The 22,110-nt window shown below is 43.3% G+C and overlaps 1 protein-coding gene across 1 annotated transcript in view; it reads right to left on the bottom strand.

The window, feature by feature from the left end:
- Window positions 1-8,595: 8,595 nt before the first annotated feature.
- The window catches only part of LOC126531128 (GA-binding protein alpha chain-like), a 37,286-nt gene continuing 23,771 nt past the window's right edge, over window positions 8,596-22,110 (bottom strand). The window contains exons 7-10 of the mRNA XM_050178544.2: window positions 21,018-21,230; window positions 19,132-19,278; window positions 17,751-17,974; window positions 8,596-12,791 (exon numbers count right to left, since the gene is read on the bottom strand). Of these exons, the coding sequence (XP_050034501.1) occupies window positions 12,603-12,791; window positions 17,751-17,974; window positions 19,132-19,278; window positions 21,018-21,230 (773 nt within the window). The 3' untranslated portion in view covers window positions 8,596-12,602. The remainder of the gene's footprint in view (window positions 12,792-17,750; window positions 17,975-19,131; window positions 19,279-21,017; window positions 21,231-22,110) is intronic.

The following is a 22,110-nucleotide window of genomic DNA, read 5'->3' as shown; positions in this document are numbered from 1 at the left end:
CCGGGTGTAGCCGGTGGAAAGACGGGTGTGTTCAGACGTATATGACACGCCCCACCCCCCCCCCCCCCCTTCTGGCCCCTTGCACCCGGGGCCCACGGCCCCCCGGCCCCCCCTGTTGCTACGCCACTGCATACACCTCTAGTTGCGATAGCAAGTTGTTTGCATTGGTTCCTAAATGCTCTTGTTTTAGTTTCATTATTGTTAGTTTGCTCTTCGGAATAAAAATTTCACATGCGATATTGTAGTAACGTATATCCCACATGATGCTCCATTTTAAGCCTCTTAAATTGTGTCTCGGAGATAGTCACGCAAAATTTTACTTGCGAGAGCAAGTTACTGTCACCACTGGTTCATGTCATTTTGTCTGAAGCCTCTTGAGTGTCATATGTCGTTATCACGCAAAGCAGGAAAAGGCGGGAAAATACGAAAAGATGTGCACCGAAATGTCGGAAGCTAGAGTCGTCAGTCGCCAAGCACAGGCACGCTGGTGCCATAATAACGTGCCGCGATAAATTCGGAGGCTTCGCCAAGGCCGCAGCACTTCGTCAGCGTGCTCTTGAATTTGAAAATGACGAGCGAGAGTGCTTACATCAGAGACGCCATGTGCGAGAGTGACTTGAACTTGTCATAATAGCAGAAAACAGATCACAACTTTATACCCCGTATTCTAGAAAATTCCTCCACTCAACACTTCACTTCGACTATGTATAGATGGATGGATACTATGAGCGTCCCCTTTGGAACGGGGCGGTGGGTTGTGCCACCAAGCTCTTGCTAATATATTGCCTAATGTTCTACCTATGTTAAAAAAGAAGAAAGAAAGGAAAGGAAAAAAACACCCACAATGAACTCCCATAACCAACCTTTCTGAACCCCCATTGGGAGCTTTGTTTTTGCATGCCTTTGTTGTTTGTCGTTTCCCTACTTTTCTTCCACCAGTCTTCCAATCGCCGCTAACCCATCTCTACTGTGGACAGCTCTCGCTGAACCCAACGGCTTCAAGGAGGCCAGAGATGCCTAAATCGACCGCTGGGCAGATATCTTCATACTCTAACACAACATGCTCCATCGTTTCCCTAGCTTTACTGCAGCGAGCACATGCTTCTCCTTCCTTCTTATATCTCGCTTTATAAGTGCGTGTTCTAAGGCATCCTGATCTCATTTCTAAAAGTAGTAAGCTTCCCTTGGAGTTATTATAAATTGTTTCATTCCTGATTTCGTATTTTCCTCTTACGTAGTTACTCATAGCAGGTTTCTTTTCCATTGCCGCCACCCATGAAATTATCTTAGCCTCTCTGACTTTCCGCTTGATGTTCTTTGTTGCCATGTTGCTCACCATACAGGTCGCATACTTGCTGGTAAACTTCCTAGTTCTTTTCCTCCACTGTGAATCAATGTTTTTCCTGTACAAATACCTGAAAACTCTTTCAACCCATTTACATTCTTCTATATTCCTCAGTCGCCCTTCATAATCAATTTTACTGTGAGCTTCTCTCATCCATATCACCCCGCACAGCTTCATTTGTAGTCTTTCTGTGAGCGCCCAATGCGAGGCATCCCACTGACCTTTGGTTTCCATCAAGTCCCGATTGTACACCTGATTTCAAGCAACCAACCACATTTTCAAATGTAAGTTATGGAACCATTACACCTTTCCACATACCCCGGAGAACCTCGCACCTATCGTATCCCCATAGTGCTCCGTGTTTCATGATGGCCGCATTTCTCTTCCCCTTTGTTATTGTTTCTTCCTGTGTTTCCAGATATCTATCACTTTCGTTTATACATGTACCAAGGTATTTATATTCTTTTACCTGAAGTATTTCCTGGCCCTTAATTGACACTGTCTGTTCACTGTTTTCATTGAATACCATAACACCTGACTTCTTAACGCTAAATTTGAGGCCTAAGTTCTCGCCTTCCTGTCCACAAATATTAACCAGACGGTGCATATCACTTTGCTTGCTGGCTAGCAACACAATGTCGTCCATATAAAACAAACCTGGAAGCTGCTGCTCTACTTCTGTACCCGCCTGAATATGTGAGAGATTAAACCCAATATTACTTTCCTCAGCGGCCTCACCATCCTCATCATGTACATCATAAACAGCAGTGGGGATAAAGGGCATCCCTGCCTCATTCCCTTGTTTATATCAATTTTCTCCTCGCTCCTCATCTTTCCATTGAATGTAAACGGTACTTTTTAGGTAAATCTCTCTCAAAAGCTGTATGCAATCGTTGCCCAAGCTTTCCCCTTCCAGAATATCCCACAAAATGTTGCGTCCTACGTTGTCATATGCTCCTGCAATGCCTAAAAAGGCCACATATAACGGTCTGTTTACAAATGTGGATATTTCAATAGACTTACCAAGGACAAATAAGTCATCATCCGGACGCCTACCTATTCTGAAGCCATTCTAAAGTTCTCCCAAAATGCCATTATTCTCTGCCCATGCTTGCAGCTTTAATTGCCTGCATTGTTAACCTGTATATTACCGATTTAATAGCCAAGGGTCTATATGAGTGAATTCTATCTTTCTCCCCCTTACCTTTATAAATTAGTTTCATTCTGTTTTCTCACCAACTGTCTGGTATTCGCATATCTTTTAAAGATTTTTATACTGCTTTCAACAGACCTTCCTTACTTTTTGATCCTAGTTCATTGATCATCCTAACGGGAAACTCGCCTATAGCCCTGTGGCTGTGCGCTTCAGAATTTTCTCTTCGGCTTTCTTGCAGTTGAAATTTGTCAGCACCAGCTCCTTTTCCATCTTGCTCTCTTTTATGCTCTTTTTTTCCTCAAGCAAAACCTCGTCATTGACTTGAAAAGATTCGGCTGTTAATTTTCGGATGTAAGTTAATGCCGCGTCCCCTTCCAATTTGTTTCCATCTTCGTCTAGGATGTGCTGTTGTATTATTGCAGACTTCCTGCCGAATAAGCTTGTGTGGTTCCAAAATATTCTAGGTGCGGCCTTCTTTTTTCACGTATTTCTGACAACCAACGTTCACTTTCACCTTTTATCTTTGCTTGAACCAGTATTTGAACCATAAGATTTTTTCTCCCAGTGTATTTCCCATTTTCTGGCTACTTCATCCTGCGGCAACTGCGCTTTTTTTGCCTGCCTGTGCTCTCGGGAGGCCTTCTGTCGTTTGGCAATCGCTTCTCTATCTCCCTGTTTCACCAACTTTTCGGTTTATTTCTTCCTTTACAATGAACATGTTGCTTCTCTTTCTGTATTTCTGTCGTTATTACACTTAGAAGCTCACCATATTCCCACTCATTGCTTGACCGTTTGCCGAGTTCTTCCTCGACTCTAGTGACTATATTTGCAATTTGTTCAGCGTTCAAGTTTGGACTAGCCATATTGTGTTCATTGCTCTCTTTCGCAACTACATATCCCTATTTTCAAAATGATGCGTTTATGCTCGCTCCCTATGCTGCTATACCCTTCCTCATAAAGGACCATTTCTTTCAACTTATCATGAATTCCTTCTATCATCAGGCAGTAATCAATGGTCAATTGCCGATTTCCCACGTGGTTTGCCCGTCACACTTAAGCCCTGTATTCACGATAACAAGGTTATGTTGCTCACAAAGATGTAGCATTGACTTCCTATTGTTGTCGGTATAGCCATCTAGATCCTGTATGTGGGCATTCATGTCACCTAATAGGATAATTTCAGCACCATTCCTGAAACCCTTAATATCTTCACTTAGACATTCCACTAACTCTTCATTCCTCTCTCTGCAATAATTTCCAGTCCACAAATACATTACGCCTAGCCAAGTTTTCTTTCCACTCACTGCACATGATAACCAAAGATGCTCTTGACATTTTGATTTTACTCTTTTCTATTTGGCTCCCTGATGGATGAGCATTCCGACTCCCTCTCCTTTTCTTTCCGATTTAGTTCTGTTGCACCCTTCCCAAACATAATTCTCAATAACTGGCGGCTCTTCTGAGTCTCTAAGGTGCGTTTCTGTAACCGCATACACCGCTATTTGTTCTCTGTCTAACTGCTCCTCAATCTCTGCCCACTTTCCTTTTCTTCTCCCGCCGTGCATGTTTATGTAGCCTATTGCATGGCGAGCTCTCTTTCTTGTTTTCCTCCTTTTTCTCTTATCGATGGCGATGCTCTTCTGAAGTTCCCCTAGGGGACCTTCTTCATTGCTAACTACACTGGCCTCCTTATCGCCCGTGGGCACCCCAAAAAAGCAACTGCGCGACCAGCAAGTCGCCAGCCCACTTCATGCCCAAGCCTGTGAATGAACTTGATCCCATCTCGTTGAAAACCACCACACCTTCTCAATTCCGTGTTTACTTCTACAACCTCAAAAGTTACCTTCTACAACCTAGAAAGTTAATGGTAGTGCCGCCCCTTGGCAAGTGGTCATTGGTCTTCATTGAGGTTCCACGGCAATTCCTGAGAAGCGTAGCATGTTCTGCACTCCAGGGATAACGCTGTAGTCAACTCGGCTGGGAGAAGCGCTGGAATTCAAAGATGGAAGGATTAACTGGTCAGCAGTCGAGGTAACAGACGATTAGAATATTGATAAGGGGAAGAAAGCAGGGAAGTGACTGATAGAACTGGAATCATTGAAATGTCTATGTCACAATATAGTGAGAGATATTAAATATGAAAGGTCGAGATGACACAGGCAAAATACTAGGTAGCAATAGATGTAGTAAAACATGCTTAATTTAAGCAGGCTAGGTGACTATTTGTCCCCACGCTGTTTCAAAGGAGATGCCAATAAATACGATTATCGTGGATTAGAGGAAGGATTATAGCAAGTCAAGGATGGTTTGAGAATACGGGGGTATTATTCACTTCCTCGCTAGAGCGCAACATTTTTTTTTTTTTTTTTTGCCTGATTTCCTTCACAAGTCTAAAATATTCCCAGTGATCATGCATGGTGATTCCCTTCTGATTCAAATTTTAAAACTCAAACCGAAAATCACTGAACAAGGAAAAGTGCTTTAATGGATTATCGCTACACCAGCTCCACATATGACGGCACAAATTATGAAACCATCTGCTTTGGGCTACTTGTATAAAAATGATTGAACTATGTAACAGAAACTTACTGCGGACGTCGCTGCACAAAAGATGGCCACGAACGCGAAAATACCACGAAAACCATGATGCTGAACTGACGTCATCCGTATCGGCGGGAAATTGAAAACGAGAAAGTTTAGCCTTCGTTTGAACTGCGAATAAACAACTCTCTCCCATTGAACAGATTCTAGCAAAAGGATAATAAATCATTCTAAACCAATTTAGTGTTTCTCCTTGGTCTTTAAAATGTGGGTTCCTTTCGCCTCATCTCCTTCCCCGACATTGGCAGCTGGAGAGCATCCTGTCGCAATTCTCGCGACTGTGCGTGGCGCTGGTACACGTGGACTTCGACGACTACCTGGGCGCGTGTGGCCACAACAAGGGTCCCTTTGCGCGCCTCGCCTCGGTGCGCGAAGTGCTACGCCGGTTCTCCATCACAGCGCAATTCTACGTCGACCTGAGAAGGCGCCGCCGTTGACGGGCAACCACACAGCCCGGAGATACCAAAGCGAGGCCACCCGGCGCTGTGTTTCCTGCATGCCGCTCTCCTTCTACTTTTTGTCTTTTTATTTATAATCACATACTGGTTCAGTTATGACGCTTTCAAATTCCAGTTGAAAAGGCGAGAGCATTACTTATTTGTTTTCACTCCCGAAAATCCAATCTGCAAGACAGATGTGCGAGCGGAGTTTCTGGGAAACACGTTGTAATGTTGATATTATGCTGCACGGGTATATATATCTTAAAAGCATGAATCATAATTAATGAACCGAAAGGAGGGATTCCTTGTAGACTTTCATAGCAATCAGTCGAAATTAAAATATGAGGAATTAATCTATATATCTAATGGCACGTTTAAGAATGGATGACGTGCAACTGTGGGTACAGAAAGCAAACACGTAAGAATTGTTATGCAAGCGTACAATTTTCGCATATATACAATTAATGGTCTTGCATAAAGCACAAATATAGTTAAACTGGAATTTAATGGGCACAGTGTGGATACACATTTTTCTTTGTGTCTTTTTCTAGCAGGTCAGAACACAAGGAACACTTTTTTTTTTTCATACTACCTCGAAAGGGGAACTTTCCCCACCCCTCACCGCAAGTTAAACAGAGCACAGGCAAGCACCCTTTGCCTGTTACAGACCAATACATACACCTCCCTCACACGCTACTACATCATATACCCCGACATCTACCCAAGCCACATGCGCAAGATCTGTAAAACTCAATCAGCAACACTCCCACACATGCTATGGGAGTGCAAACATCAATACCCAGACCTTAATCCCATGACCCTCTCGTCCAGATGGCACGCCGCCCTGCGCAGCTCCCATCTCAACAACCAACTCTAGGCTACCCAGCAGGCTTACGAAGCGGCGAAGAGGCAAGACCTCAACGTCCATCGTGTTAGGCCTAGGCCCAGCCGACTAAACTGCTGGCTCTCATTAAAGTTCACTCTCTCTCTCATACTCGAGAGTCTAACCTGAAAATGTAGGTTATAGGTATAAATCTTTGCTAGTGTCACTTACGCAACCTGTCATTGCAGTGTTCACATTCCACTGCTCCCATATTGCATGACGTATAATAGCAGTGCCATGATTTTATTATAATTAACAGATTACAACAAACCATACGAAACTGGACGGTGTGCATATCCATGTGGACACCATAATTAAACAGGAGGATGCGTTTTCGTTCCTTTCGCACTTCGTATTAAGAATTCACACGCAAACTTTCTTTGCCATCATGCCTGACTTAGCCTGCACAAAAATAAAAGGGACACTGCAACGTTGCTTCAAACATTTTTTAACCTGACAAATAACTTTGCACAGTCGCACTAGACAATGCTGTCATGAGCATTTCCATTCAGTCAGCTGGGAGCCCACCATTCTGCTCGGAAAGTTGCCTCGTCTTTCACCACTGCAAGAGCATTTTCTTTTTATTCCTTTTAATTTCAATGAGAGACAAAGCCTGCCACAAAAGCATAGATCTTATCACTTCACCAAAGTTCATATACTCCATTTCACACATCAGGTGCAATGCTCTGGAGGCTTGAGAGACTTTTTGCAGTGGCTGCATTCGTGCTTCGGAATAGTTCAGCGTTTTCTGACCGAACATTGTGAAAATGACGTTTGTATATCCTCAATTCTGAATGGAAAATGACTTAATCCTTGCAAACAAACAAACCATGCACTTATACAACTGCTTTGTTTTTTTATGGCAGTCTCGCATGCACACTCGCGCAAGTGAACGCCGCTAGCGAGAAACGAAGCATAGATGGAATGTGCGGAGGGATACATTTTGGTGATTGAACTCCTTACGTAGCTTCTACAGCATTGCACACGAAGTATGAAACAGAGTATAGAATAACTATCACTGTATAAAGTCCTCACTGACTTTTCATGAGAAGGCTGCAGGGCTTCTTATGAAACGATGTTTCACGATGGGAACATTGCTCAATGATTGTGAAAACGGTTTTTAATTATTTAAAAAGCATATTCTATATGCGAATCGCTTCTGCCACCATTCGATTTGTATTTGATTCGGTCTCAGAAATTGCTATTCGCACACCCCTACTCGAGCGTCGTTGACATATTCAAAGTGCAACTTTGACTGTGCAATGCTGGCAGTTTAGGCTGTGTTGCGCAAATTCAGTTTGGTGCGGTCTGCCTGCAAGCAAGCTAACAGTCCTGTAAGCATGCTCGCTGAATTTAACTTTGTTGCCAGCGAACCCGAACGCCTTTTTTACGAGTTTCAGTTGTGCGCATGATCTTGGGCCCAATCACTGATGGGCCCAATCACTGATGGGCCTACGTGGACGTCACCACACAGGCCAGTAGTGAATTTTCGTCATCACCTATGTTGTAGTCAGCCTAGCCAGCACTAGTTTTCCAGGTGTCGCCGAAGCAGCAGCTTGGTGCTGATTCAATGCAGAGCTCTTTGCAGCAGCCATGCGGCTCTCAAAATGCCAAGAAAACACCTAGCCAATGGAATGGCACCGACTTCTTCATGGCAACCATTTTTCCGACATTGTGCGCACAGATCATGTTTGAAAAATCGTGCGAGACACCATGCAGCATTTGGAACTTCAGTTGCCATTATACATTAGTTCCATAAAGAATGTGGTGGTGTCACAGAGGTGTTCAAATTGAACAGGTCCGAAAAATTGACCAGCGACTGCAAACAAATTCATATTGGTTTGTTTTGGTCATGAGCCATTGGCAATGCAACTTGTGCACTGAAACTGTACATGTGTTAATCTTTCTATTCGTCGGTTTCGAATAGTTAGAAAATTCCGAATATTGAAAGTTAAAGCAAGGCGAATATCGAATAGCATAACACTCGACAGAATATTCAAAGATATCGAATATTTTCACAAGTCTATGTGTAACCATTTGATTCACTAAGCCTGAATGTTAGCTCGAGGGCCATGCATGCACAAGCCAACGTGCAAGAGCATGGGGGATTCTTTCTTGCCACCTTTTGGAGGCTCATTCCTGGCGTAGAAAGTAATGCCAACACAGTGCACCTGTTCAACACTTGTGCTTGCGTGAACCAGCACGTTTAATAAGCAAACATTGTTTTTGCACCGTCCACTGTAATGCAACAGCAGGACAGAGACAGAATACACCTTACAAAAAAAAAAGCACACATTTATGAACAAAGCAAGAATGCCCATGTAACCAGGTTCATTTCACAGCAATCGTGCTGAAGTGAGTGTACACCAAACATCGTCCCAACTAACCCTCCAAGAGCCACATAGCAAATTGCAGCAAAATGATAATTAGAGAATCGGCCATCACAAACATGCTTTCAAGATGGCCCTTTAGTTTTTCCTAGTTTTCACAAGACTGTGCATTTTATTAAGGGCATAGAGCAGTTTGAAATGCTGGAAATAAGATATAGTACAGCATTGCTAAAAGTCAGAGGGAACATCTCATTAATAGTGCAATTCAGTATAACTTCAATATTTCTTCTACATCATGAAAAAAGTGACATATGGCATGCTTCTAATAAAAGATCACTTTGCTGAGCTGAGGCCAAATTTAAACTTCTCTGAGCGTCCAACATGAGAATACCTTCGATATAGCTGATATTAATTATAAGTTTATCCCCTCTACACGGCGATATCGGTTAGACACATTTTAAATTTACTTTGTCTTAGTAGACAATTCATTATGTCTGTGTTTGTTATATTTAAGTTCAACTGTACTGAAGAGCTGTTCCCCTAAGGGTGGGCAACCGTGAGCTCAGTGCACTAAAAATATGGATATTCTTGAATAACAACACACAAACACAGTATGGCTCTGTTACCTTTTTCAAATTTTTCTCGTCTGCTATTTTTCTTTTCTTTATGTTAAAAAAATGCAGTCCTGATAAGATTGCATTGGTTCTATCTAAATGACATTTCTCTACAAAGGCCACCATCAATACGTGCATCGCAGGTATTTACAACACAAACAGCAACTTAACAGTTACCGAAGCTTTAGCAATGGCTCACTGCTTAATACCAGAATCTCAGCCGTAAACATTACTACATACAAGTGTGCATTAGGTATAGTCGAGCGCTATGCACTGCGTAAATATCTATTATTCCCCATAGACGGCAGTCTCTTCACTCTACATCCTGACTTGGGTCAAGGTTCAGTGGCATACCACTAATGAGGAGAAACTAAACATTAACCATGCCTATTCAAATCTCAGCAATTTAAAATAGTTCATTTGTATATGTAGTTCAAAGTGTCATAGTGGCACATTTCTGCACCAAAGAAAAGTGTTGTACTGATTCGAATATTTGCAAAAATCATGACTGCTACTAGACCAAAACAAGTTTTGCCATAGCACTGTGGGCCACTCACAGTTAGTTTTACTTTACCTTTTTAATGAAGAAACAGAGTATAATGGTAAGGGAACAACATAAAATGACACAAAAGTGCTCATGATGAACAAATAAATGCAAGAACAAAAGCAGTAAAGTGCATAGACTATTCGTAAGCTATCATAATGTAACAAATAACAACAGAAAGGACAGCTACACAAGGCCAACATTCACACAAAAAACTACGAGATGTTTTAGAAAAGTGCCAAGCTGGGTTTTCCCGCAATACACAAATGACCAAAATCAAAATGTGGCAGCCAGAACATAGTTAAAATGGCAATTACTGAACACCTGGTGCAATTTTATTGTTTCTGTGTGCAAAGTATGATGGGAAGAAGCACACAAAACCAATAACAATGCACAAGCTATGCTTTAATCAGCATTTTAGCAATGCATGACCCATCATTTCGAGTTAATGTGCATTGCAGAAAAGCCAGCTTAACGCTATTCTGAAGGGTCTGCTGCAACATAAAAAAAAATCAAAAGAACAACTAGCATGACTCCTTTCCCTAGCTGGCCCTGCCTCCTATGTATATTACACTTTCTGATTCCTATGCGCATAGCATGTGTTGCCAATACACACCAAACCACAATTCAATGATCCCTTGTAGATAAATGGCATGCATAAACATAGTTCATTGAAGCATATTAAACCTACACATGAAGCTTGTCCAAGAATTTCCGTTTTTAATGTGTTTCTGCATTGTTGGCCAAGATTCAATACAAGCCTGCAATAAACACCATGCCTCAATGTTACTGAATTGCATGCTCTTTCTCTTTTTTTTCGTCAGACATTAGGTTGAGTATCAGCAGTGGTATCAACTCACCAGGTTAAAAGACCGAAGTGATACCACTTTGCCATCTTATATTACGTGAGTACCATGGGAACTTTTCCCACTTTCAGCACAATCCTAACTGCACTTGGAACGACGGCAAGTGTGCCACAGAGACAGCACCAAGAATCGCACATGCCACAATACCCTTCTTCAGTTGCACATGCGGTGACGACTACGGAGCATGTGCCATGAAGAACAACTTACAGGAATGCTTTTACAGCTCATTTCAAAACTGCAACATAATGTACCGCTATTATCACAATTAGGATGCGCACAACAAACATCTCTGTCTGGTGGCACTTGAAATCATTGTTTCCAACTCCTAAATTTTTCGTAAAGTGCACAGATTTGAGCCTGTCCTACGATTTTACTAACATTTCGTCAAGTGTTACGAAAAATAGATTCTGTCCATGAAAAATTTTGAAACCTGTGAATGAGGTGTCATCTAATACCTGTGCCATTCTCATGACCTTTGAGATTGAGCAGTTATGCATCGTGCAAGTTTCATCAAGACGTATTCTTGAAAGTGGCAAAATCTGCAGCGGAAAAACCACTGGAAATGCCATAGTTATCTAAATGCAATGCATTGCTTTTCAGTATCTGCTGTGTCTATAGCTTCTCACTAAATAAAGTGCGTGTGTATCCTGCAAAAGAAAGGTGCACGCTCAAAGCAAGCTTCTCCACCTCCTCCCCTGTTATGACTGAATTTTAATGAATCTTACCATTCACGGGTTGGCAGGTATGCTTGAAATCAAGGAAGACACCCCTTTTAGGCTGGCAACAAAGTTTCCGTGAGGCAAATTGACTTTCTCTCTTTTAGCCATGATGGCAAACTAAAACAGGGTCTTTTTATTCTACACATGGAATGCTATGATTAATTTTCTACTACGAAAGCAGTCCAGGAATCAGCGAGCAACCAAGAAGTCACAACTCAGAAAGTTGAACTTTCGCTGTTGAAAGAAGCAACAAAGGTAACCATTTCCCTCAACAACAAATAGGTGATTTTCACTTTTTAGCCATGTCGTCCCAAACATTGGTGGCACTTGTAACCTACTTCTGAGAGTTTCACCATTAAAATGTCTTGAAACAGGTTGGGCGGAGGAACAGTAGCACTTATCCAAATTCTTCACGTAACACATGATGCCTGTAGATAACAGGAGAAGATACTGCCCTTAATGTCCTTTGAGGATCGAAAACTGAGACAACTGATATTCAGCTTTCTGCAGCTAAAGAAAACGCCATCCACAAGTGCCTCTGGAAAGAAATGTTTTGATCATTGTGCATAGTCCAGTGTTCTCACAATGCTTGCATTGCACTATAGGCCGAACAGCTGGATTATGAAAATTGCAAGTGGCTGCCGTAACCTGCTCAATGGAGACGACTTTACAAAACAGCACAGACAATGTTTCAAGGTGAATCTACAAGAGACCTCGTCTTCCCAATTGCAGATATTTGACAGGACATGCAGGTGGTCACAAGCACATGTAATAATAACAAGCTCTCAACGAATCGAAACAGTCATCTCAAACTGTAGCCAAATGAGTGCATAAGGATACAGACATGTCGGACTGTAAAAGCCCCCAGTTCCCAACTGCCGATTTTTCACAAAGCAAACTACAAATATAAAACACATAGCAAAAAAAGAAAAGAGCACCAACGTCAGTCACTCGACAAACAATTTCCTTTCTCACAAGAAGGTTGTGCAGAGTTGGCCGAGTGCTCGGCTGGGGCTGCCCGCACGGAGCTGCGCCGCGATAGGAGTCCGCACACCAAACACAAGCGTCGGCTCTGAAAGGCGCTGCCCTCTGTGAAGCCCAGCCTCAGAGGTCCTCCGTGTCGTCCTGTTCAGTCGGCACCTCCAGGGTGCTCATGGATAGAATGCTGCCGCCAAGCTTCTCCATGCGTCGCTGTTGACACTCGAGCACCAGCCTGTTCAGCTCGGAGGCACTGTAGCCCACCAGCTGCTTGAGGTCACACACAAACTTGTATACAAAACGCTTGCCGTGAACCTGATGAAAGGAAGAGAAAAAAAGCAGAGACTCGATGAGCCCGCAGCCCCCCTTACATGAACAGTGGGGTAACAGCAGTAAAGTAGCATTGACACATATTTTCGAAGCTGTAGAATTAACCACATGTTTCTTACACAAAAAAGAATGACACTCAGCAAACATGAAGGTTTGACAATAAAGTGCAATATGCACACTCATTTGCGCAGGACCTTGAGGCATCAGCATTATCCTGATGTCATGATGCGGAGCAAAATTTGCTTACATAAGTAGGGCTAGGTATGACAATACTGCCTTTGAAAACAAACGCACTGCACAAATTTGGTCTGGTTGCGCTTGCATGCGACAGCCACAGCGGTTACAGGAACGAAGCCAGGCAATGTATCATGACATCATGATGTGTCTACCTCCGGAGTAGTAAAACCAAAACTGGTTTACTGACACAAGCATTATTAGTAAATTAATAGGGTGCGCTGTACTGCTCAGCATTATTTATCTAGCATTCAAGGCCAACTGCAATGAAATTTCACTCGGGCTAGATTGGCTACAAATGCCTATTGTATACTTTCAAAGTAATCTTGGAAAAGCCACAGGGCTTAGAACTGAGGTGAAACAGCGCGAAAAAGACGAGGACACAAGGAAACAAATACCACAGACAAGCGCTGTCTTGTCTGTGGTATTCTTGTCAGGGCTGTTAATTGCCCAATTTTGTTTTTATAGTCAGATACAGCTTAAGTCTGCAGTGAATCCCCGCCCATGCCCTCATAATCGCCAGCCACTGTTCCTTCGCGAGGCTGCAAATATTAGTTCTTGTTACCTAAGTAAAGTGGTAACCACAAAAAGAAAATTATAAGCGAGTAACTTTATACATTTTCACTCGTCTATTATAGTGAAATGGTAAAAGCCTCATTCCTTATTGAACTGAAATAAAATGCTTGCTTCGCTGCAACTGTTTATTGTCAAGTTTCCCTTCAGTTGGCAGTGAAGTTTCATGAGTAAAACGGGCTCAGCAGTGAAATGAGCTGTACCGCAGACTTTTGAAGAGTGAAATTCTCAGACTCCATACACTTCATCCATGTCTGTTGCACACCTCATCACTTCCGCCGATGAGAAGACTCAAGAACAGCAGACCCTCCGGAGATATCAAGTACAACGCCATGTTCAAAAGGTTGCATGACGACGATTGTGTTTGTTTCCGCGATTGGCTGGCAGGATAACACAATCCCGCGTGGTCGGGGTGCCTTGGTTGCCAACTGCTGCTTGTTTAAGTTTTATCCTACTAGCAGCTATTAAATAGCTCCTATGTAGACAATGCCTGCACCTGGCAGCAAAGCGGTAGCGATGCAGATATGGTGCATATTGAAGAACCGTATGCAACTGTTGATCTCTCAGTTGCGCCATGTTGCGCCTAGACAGCCAGGCGCATTGCTCGCTCGTCATTTGCGAGTTGATGGGCATCTCTCGGCGTGCGTTCTTCCTGTTTCGCTTGTGATTTCAGCTGTTGCAAGAATACTGGACATCGGGTACTGGTATACATACTCGAGCATGAGCAATGGCTGTGCAGTACACAATGCTGAGTAGAGGAAGGCCGAACACATCTTTTCTGTCCCAGCTTTCAGAGCTAAAGCGTGCACCACACCGCAGCAGGCAAGTGAGACATGGAGCAGCTAACCCGCTCAAAGCATGCAAACTGCAGCTGACGAAGCTGCACAAGCTACATTTCAACAGTACAGTCGCTTACCAATAAGTTTTGCTTGGCAAACGTTTTCTTAGGGTGTCTATATGGCGCATGAAAACCAAAGGTAACGTTCAAAGGTGAATTGTATTCAAGGGTGATATGCTCGAGCGATCATTTCTGGTAGTGCATCATCTTCAAGGTATTTCATGCGTCTCTACATCAGACGCGTCGAAGTAGACAAGCAAAATCCTTTCCAACAAGCACCAGAAACCAGCAGTAACCGCATGCTGCATTCATCACGAAGGAGAACGTGATGCGGCAGCCATGGTGTAGATGTGGCGGCAAGTCATACAGGACTGCGATGATGCCAGAGCAAAATGGTCCAAGCTTTATTACGGCCACCGTCCGGCCTGTCTGGCCATGAGTTTTCGCGCACTTAGCCACTTAGCACCGAACCCCTCTAGCCCGGCCATGCCGCCTCAGCTACTCATAATCCTTTATTACAGATGGCGGTAGCAGTCCGATCCGTCGAGTCCGGCACTTCCAGCGTGCCAGGCAGCGGTCGGTGAAGTTGGATACGTCATGTCAGAGATGCTAAGATCGCTAAAATTTTACCCTGCACTTTAAACGTGACCCACAGCAGTGAGGCAATCACTTGTTGCCACAACGCTAGTGGACATGTGCGCGGCAAGAGAGCGTTTCCTTGTTTGTCAAAGGCAAATGCAACACCCTCGCTTAGTGAACCAGAACAGCATGCTGCTGGTTAGCCAAGCTAGCGTGCGATAGGACATGTTCTATTCCCCCGTCAGCCACACAAGACTGTGGAGCTTCCAATTTTCGTCCATGTAGTGCAACTGCACCACATGTGGACTGGGTCCATATTAAGCCGGACCATATCCGCACCTTTAGCTTGGACACCCCAATGCACTCTTCTTTGAACGGAGGCAGAACGAATCAAGGCCCTGCTGTTGAACATAGACAACCAGATAGAGAAAACCGGCTGGACTCGGAGAATGCTTCCCATTAAAAGAACATCATGGGGGTGCAACGGCGTTCTCACAACACACGAAGCAGCTAACAAAGTATACCAACTCTGTGGCTAGCGGAGGTGTGGGACCTGTTCGCTGATACACCGGAACGAAATACAAGCAAGGAAAGCAGACAGCACGGACGCTGGTTTTCCACATTCTTCACTGTACGTCACGTCCACCGAGCAATAATGTTTTCTTTTTTTTTTCCAGTTACGGTATGAAAAACATCGATTTTTGTGATTGTGATGGATTGACCTGTATTTCAAGCATAAGATTTTTGCACGGAGACTACTGCATGCGTAAATTATCTGAAACTGGGTTTTTTTTCACCGTCAAAAATTTCATTGCAGCTGGCTTTTAAAACGGTTTTGTATCTTGATCTAATGCAAAAAAGAAAAGTTGAAAATGTCATGTCGGTACTCCTTTAAGATCAAAACTGAGCAAGTTGGTGAACTCACACATAAACCCAGACATCATTAAAATTAACCAGGATGAAAGCAAGTTTGTGACATGCAAGCTGGGCATTACTATGGACAATGAGTACATAGTACCAAAGCAACACATGTGGCCAAGAGAAACATCATTGTAGAGGGCTCTGAATTCATTTCTGTCACCTGCGGGTAGGAGTCGAACTCAAATATTATTCGAAGCCCCAGTTTTGACAACACACGCATTCTACACAGCTGAAAAACTTTTATATGCTGCCATTGAGGCTTTTCACGTGGTAAAAAAAAGGGGGGTGGGGAAGCCTGTGTTGACCACAGGCAAATTGCACAGGGCATTTTACGCGCGGGTAAACTTATTTAGTCCTTTAAGGGTCAAATTTTTCAGAAGTAATGTTCCCTAAGGGTCAAGTTTTTAGAGCACAGCTCTTAGGCACCAGTTCCCGAGGCAAGCGTCGGCGTCGGCTTTCTAACTCGTAACCGAGCAAACGAACACAGCGAAATAAGAGAACAAACTCGGAGCGCAGTGGGAGATGAAAGACAGGGATAGCAAAGAAAGAGCGAGGAGGAAAGCGCATGAGGAGGGTGCACTGGAACCCTCCTCCATACATACATACATACATACATACATACATACATACACACACATGCATACGTACATACCTGCACACACATACATATGTGCATACATACATATGTGCATGCATGCACACACGTGCGCACACATACATACATATTTTTTATCAATTTTGTGATTGCCTGCACTGTTAATTTGTTAATTACTGTTTGCTTGGAATCATATTTGCAATACTGTAATTTTATTTCTACCAGACCCCTCTATGTAATACCACCAACCAGAAGGCCTTTAGGGGTAATTGGAGATTGCAGAGAGAGGCCTTCGTCCTGCAGTGGACATAAAATAGGCCGATGATGAATATATAAACACACATGAACACACACACACTCACATGCACGCACATGCATATATACATATACACATACACACATCCTTCTAAGCTTTGAAGAGTCTTGGAGCATGCAAGATTATCCCCACCATCTTCATCCTTATAATCGTCTCCTCTATTCTTTTTTCTACACCCTTTCCACCTCCCCAACGCCGAGTAGCGGGTCAGAACATTGATTCAAGGCCGACCTCTCAGCTTTTCTCTCATAATAAATACCTCTCTCTCTCTCTTCTAAGCTCTCATATCCCCTCTCTCCCTATGACCGGTTACAACCCAGAGATGCGACCCCAGAGACGCGAGGTCACAGCAAAAGCGAGACATGCCATTTGAGCGCCCGCAAGCAAACTCAGTAGCTCTCAGTAGGTTGTAACTCAGTAGGCTGTAGTGCTCAGCCAGCAAATGAGCTCATCTGGTTTTGCTCAACCAGCCAATAAGCATTCACTGAAAGTGATATCGCCAAAAACGATCATGCGAGAACATGTGCCTAGTTCACACGCGCCTCACAAAAAGAGATGCGCACAGCAGTATTGCCAGTTTATGAGCACCCACCTATAAATAGATCACACGCCTGGGATGAGCCATACGAGCGAGCATCTCACACTGGCACTTTGAATGATAAGAAGCACAACAGAACTCAGTTTTCCTGCCGCCCTTAACCGAAAACAACCTGCGCGAGAGTGCCGATTATAAAGTGGGGAAACACAGCAGTGAGCACACGGCAGTAAGCTAGGCAAAGCGGAAATACTCCACTTAAGCATCTTCACTGAAGTAAGTTGCACCCTCCCCAACCCCCCACACATGCACATAAAAAAATATTTCATAATGAAAAGTTTAAGAACACAAACCTTAGCAATCATGTCACCATCGTAGTAGTACCGAAGAGCACGGCTGAGCTTCTCGTAGTTCATGGTAGGCTTGTTCTTTCTCAATCCCCAGAGCTGGGCCACCATTTCGGGATTGTTGAGCTTGAACTCACCCTCGTCACCGACCCACTGGATATACTCACGGCTGTCCCGCTCCGTCAGCATTTCCAGCAGGAACTGCCACAGTTGGATCTGGCCATTGTTGCCTACACATACCGGCATCGAAGCATATCCTCCATGAACTATCACAAAAAGGCAAAGGAAGAGCTAGAGCTGTCTGCTTTGCTTCACCAGACTTAAGCTTAACTAGGCTTCAGCAGGACCAAAATTGCTTGCAGATACAAAGCAGGATAAAAACAACAACATTATTTTATGCTAGTCCACCACATCTACAGTGCTGAACACAAAAGAAAGAAGAAGACAAAAACAAGGCAGTGTTTTTCCATCATTTCAGTTAGCCGCAAGAAATGCTTTTGCATCACGCATCTGTGGCACTCACACCGGGTCTTCTAATATATATATATTTTTTTAACACAAACTGTTTGATTGCCTGCACTCTCAAATTCACAAGCACATGATGTCATGGGTTAACCAACATATATCTGCTGAGACTAGGGCAGCAAGTTCAGGTTATCTGATTGTCCGAATTATTGAACCGTTGTTGTGCTGAGCTTCCGTCAAACCCAGATTTCCGTTTTTCCCACAATCTGGCATTGCAAGGACAGCTAATTTTCAAGAAATGAGGTTTGGCGAGACTTGTCACACATCCCTTGACAACAACTGCATAATACAGGTTTGTTTTGAAGATGCAAGCACCAAAACTCCTTAAATTTACCAGCAGCGGTGGCTCAGGCAACCTGCTTACCAGCAGGTGGCCTATGACATGGTGCTGCTGAACAGAAGGTCACAGGTTTGATTCCTAGCTATGGCAAGCTACATTGCAACAGGGACAGAATGCAAAAACACTCATGTACGGCGCTTTAGACGCACATTAAAGAACCCCAGGTGGTAAAAGTTAATCTGGAGCCCCGCAGTACGACATACCTCAGCTTGCTGTGCATCTTCATGAAGTTAATTTACCTAGCTCCTTAAGTTTGTTCAATCAACATCTTTTTACTGGATATTGTCGACTTTCAAATGTTTTTGAAGAGAGAGAGAAGAAATTGGATGCACATCTTACAGGAGTTAAAAGCTTTGGAGAGCAAAATTTAGGCCCCGACACAAATTTTGTGACGTGATCCTCCCCCTCCTCCTCGGCCCTATCAATGTTTGAGGGAATAACTGGCAAACATAACCGCAGTGCTTGCTGCAAGGAGACTTACAAAAGTGTTGACTGAGCACAGATAGCAAAAGCCAGACACACCTGTTCTGTTTCCAGGTGACCCCTCATATGCTACTCTAGGCGACAGCTTGGGTACCCTGATTCGCGACCGAGCCGGCTGGCTTGCAGCTTTCTGGATGGCAATCACCTGCGGGGCTGGCTGAACATACACGGGCTGCTGAATCACAGCTGGAATGAGACAGATTACGCATGTATGACTTCATGAATATGTCCCTGCCTTTGATATGCACACAAATGTAGGTTTACTGTTTGTAGGACTAAAAAAATTGAACTAAAGGCATAGTGAAAGGCCCTCCTGCTTGACATGGCCTCATTAAAAGGAAGTAAAAGGAAAGGAAAGTTAAAGCTGTAGAATCTCTACTGCAAGTTTCTCGCACATAAAAGGATGACACTTAGGCTGGGAAACACCTATAAGGCATTTTAATTTAATGCTAAGATTACTCTCAAAGTGTCAGACCTGGAGTCCGGCATTGTCATGACACTGAGCAAAATTTGCTGACTTCATGTAGCTGTAAGGCTACATATGATGGGGTTGCTCATAACAATATATAGACAGTGCTGGGCATGTTTATTCTGGCTGTGCTTGAGTGTGGCAGCCACAGCGATTACAGGAATGGAACAAGCCATTGTTTCACGATGCCATGACGCATCCTCTTTCTAAGTACCAAAACAGAAACTGGTTTGTAGAGAGAAGTATTAACAGTAAATTATTCAGTGTGCTGCGACATTTGCCAGCATCATAGGGGATTGAGAGGGCTTCGACCTTCATTTACTGCAAAAGAAATTAATTAAAATAAGTCAGTGTCATGTCAGCACTTCTTTAAAGAAATTTGTGGAGATTGGCGCAACTTTCAGGAGATACACCTCAGAGACGGTGAACAGGTGCGGTACTACTTGACTTCCTTCACAGTGTTGTTGTTTTGTTACTGCCTTGTGCACAGTGAAACTGTACATCAAGGGACAACGCACTGCACTTTGTGTTCAGTAAAAAAGGCAGAGGCCTCACCTGTCCTGTCTTCCCTTTCTGTTTAAGCTCATGCTATTTATTCTTCTGCCATTACAAACCAATTAGCCTATACTCGTGGACAACTTTCTGTGGCAATGAAGAGAAAGCTACGAAGGCAAAGCACGAGCAAGTAAGAGTGTCCCTCAAAAAAAAAGTTCAACATTCTTATTTGTCTTAGCTTAAGTTGGGGAAGAGAAGACATAAACATCTTATTTATAACAGCAAAATAAGAGAAAATAGATCAGCGAGTGGCAAAACACACTTGCAGAAGCTGCACCACCATGGCTTCCCCTTCATTGCCACATAAAGTTGTCCGCAAGTATAGCAACATGTATGTTATTAATCTACACTTATACTTGTTTAGCTTCCCGTCTTCAACATGTTGCTGATTTAAGACCATTTCACACAGTGCAGTGTGGACCACTATGAGTGCCCCATGAGCAATTACTGTACCAAGAGCTTACGCTTTGTCGTTGTTGTGACACAGCTGGAGCACGAATATCTCAGAGTGAAAGGTCCCAGGTTCCATACCAGTTGCAGTGCCTTCTTTTTATCAGACTTTTATAGTTCATTTTATCATCATCATTCTTGCAGCAGATGATATGTGGCTAGAGAGCCCTCGCGAGCAGTGTGGAATGAACATGTAAAAGTCAGCTAGCTTTACAGCTTTTCATTCAGTACTGTGATGGCTCTCGATCACAATTCATGCTTCCAGGCTGTTCGAAACAGCCATCAGCGCTATTGGAATTACAGGATCCTAAAATATGCTTTTCATAAAGAAAGAACTCATTGAGGCCACATATATCACACTGAACCACAGTTAAAAAACAGCTTGCAAGGCAGCTTCTCTCTGTTCCCCCAGCTGATAGTTAGCTCCTCCAATTGCATATTAAGTACATACCTACAATTTTGCACTTGCGGAGCAGTTCGAGGTGTGTCCAAAAGATATCGCCAGGGTCAAAGGACACACGTCGAACGAACTCTGGGTGGCTGAGATCACACAGCTGCTTTCCTGTCAGGTTCCAGTCGTCTGCGTTGACATTCTGCAGGTTGAAGTGTTGCGATGCCCACTGAAACCATCGTTGCACATGCTCGAGCTTCCATGATGATGGGTCTGGATCCAAGACAAAGCACATAGCAACATGTGTTCTTTCTCTACGTCTTGATTACTTCTACGACCTGGATTCAATTCACAGTTTTGAAGACCCTTTTCATAATTTGCAAGTGCACTTCTCTGCACAGCAAATTTTCCCAACTGATACAGTCAGCATTCAAATGATGACGAAGTGCTAGCCGCACATGCTAGCATTTGTCTCCTGCCCATGGTTTCATCACCAGAGCCACATCCACATTTTACATGTCACAATACAAGCAAACTGTGCTTGTGCACGCTGTTTGCAAAAATGACCATGCCATCATTAACTGGATTAACTTGCAGGAAAGTTAGCTTTACATTTATGAAAATGGTGTACAGTGGAATTGTACAACAAAGTGTAAATGAAAATCACAGGATTGCTTTCATAAGTTGGAAATCAACTGTCTGATGAACATATGCCGTCGGCATCAAAAGTTTACGGATTGTGGGATCTGAGAGAAAGCTGAATACTTCAGGAACTTGGGCACATAGCATGGTGTTTGGATTTCCATGCTCTACAAGTACAGTAGACTTCCGTTAATTTGATTTGTAGATTAAATCAATCCCAACTAAAAGGTCCCTGCCACTTTTTTAATTTGACAAGCTGGATAATTCGATCCAATTTCGTCGGCCTGATCAAGGTCAAAATAATGGAAGTTGACTGTATGTACGAACAACACAGTGTTGTACAATTTTACTGGCTAGTGCCACAAAGTGCTAGAAAATTCATTGTATTCTCAGATTTAGTGGCCTGTAAACTTTTTGTGCAGAGTGCACATGCATGCATATGTTCAAAAATAACTTGTAAGGCATCACTATGCCTTTTGTGTTTCTTCATTCCTGCAGTTTCTGCATTTGT

This window comes from Dermacentor andersoni, chromosome 5 (genome assembly GCF_023375885.2).
Source record: "Dermacentor andersoni chromosome 5, qqDerAnde1_hic_scaffold, whole genome shotgun sequence".
Taxonomy (NCBI): domain Eukaryota; kingdom Metazoa; phylum Arthropoda; class Arachnida; order Ixodida; family Ixodidae; genus Dermacentor; species Dermacentor andersoni.
This window is presented reverse-complemented; position numbering and strand designations above follow the sequence as displayed.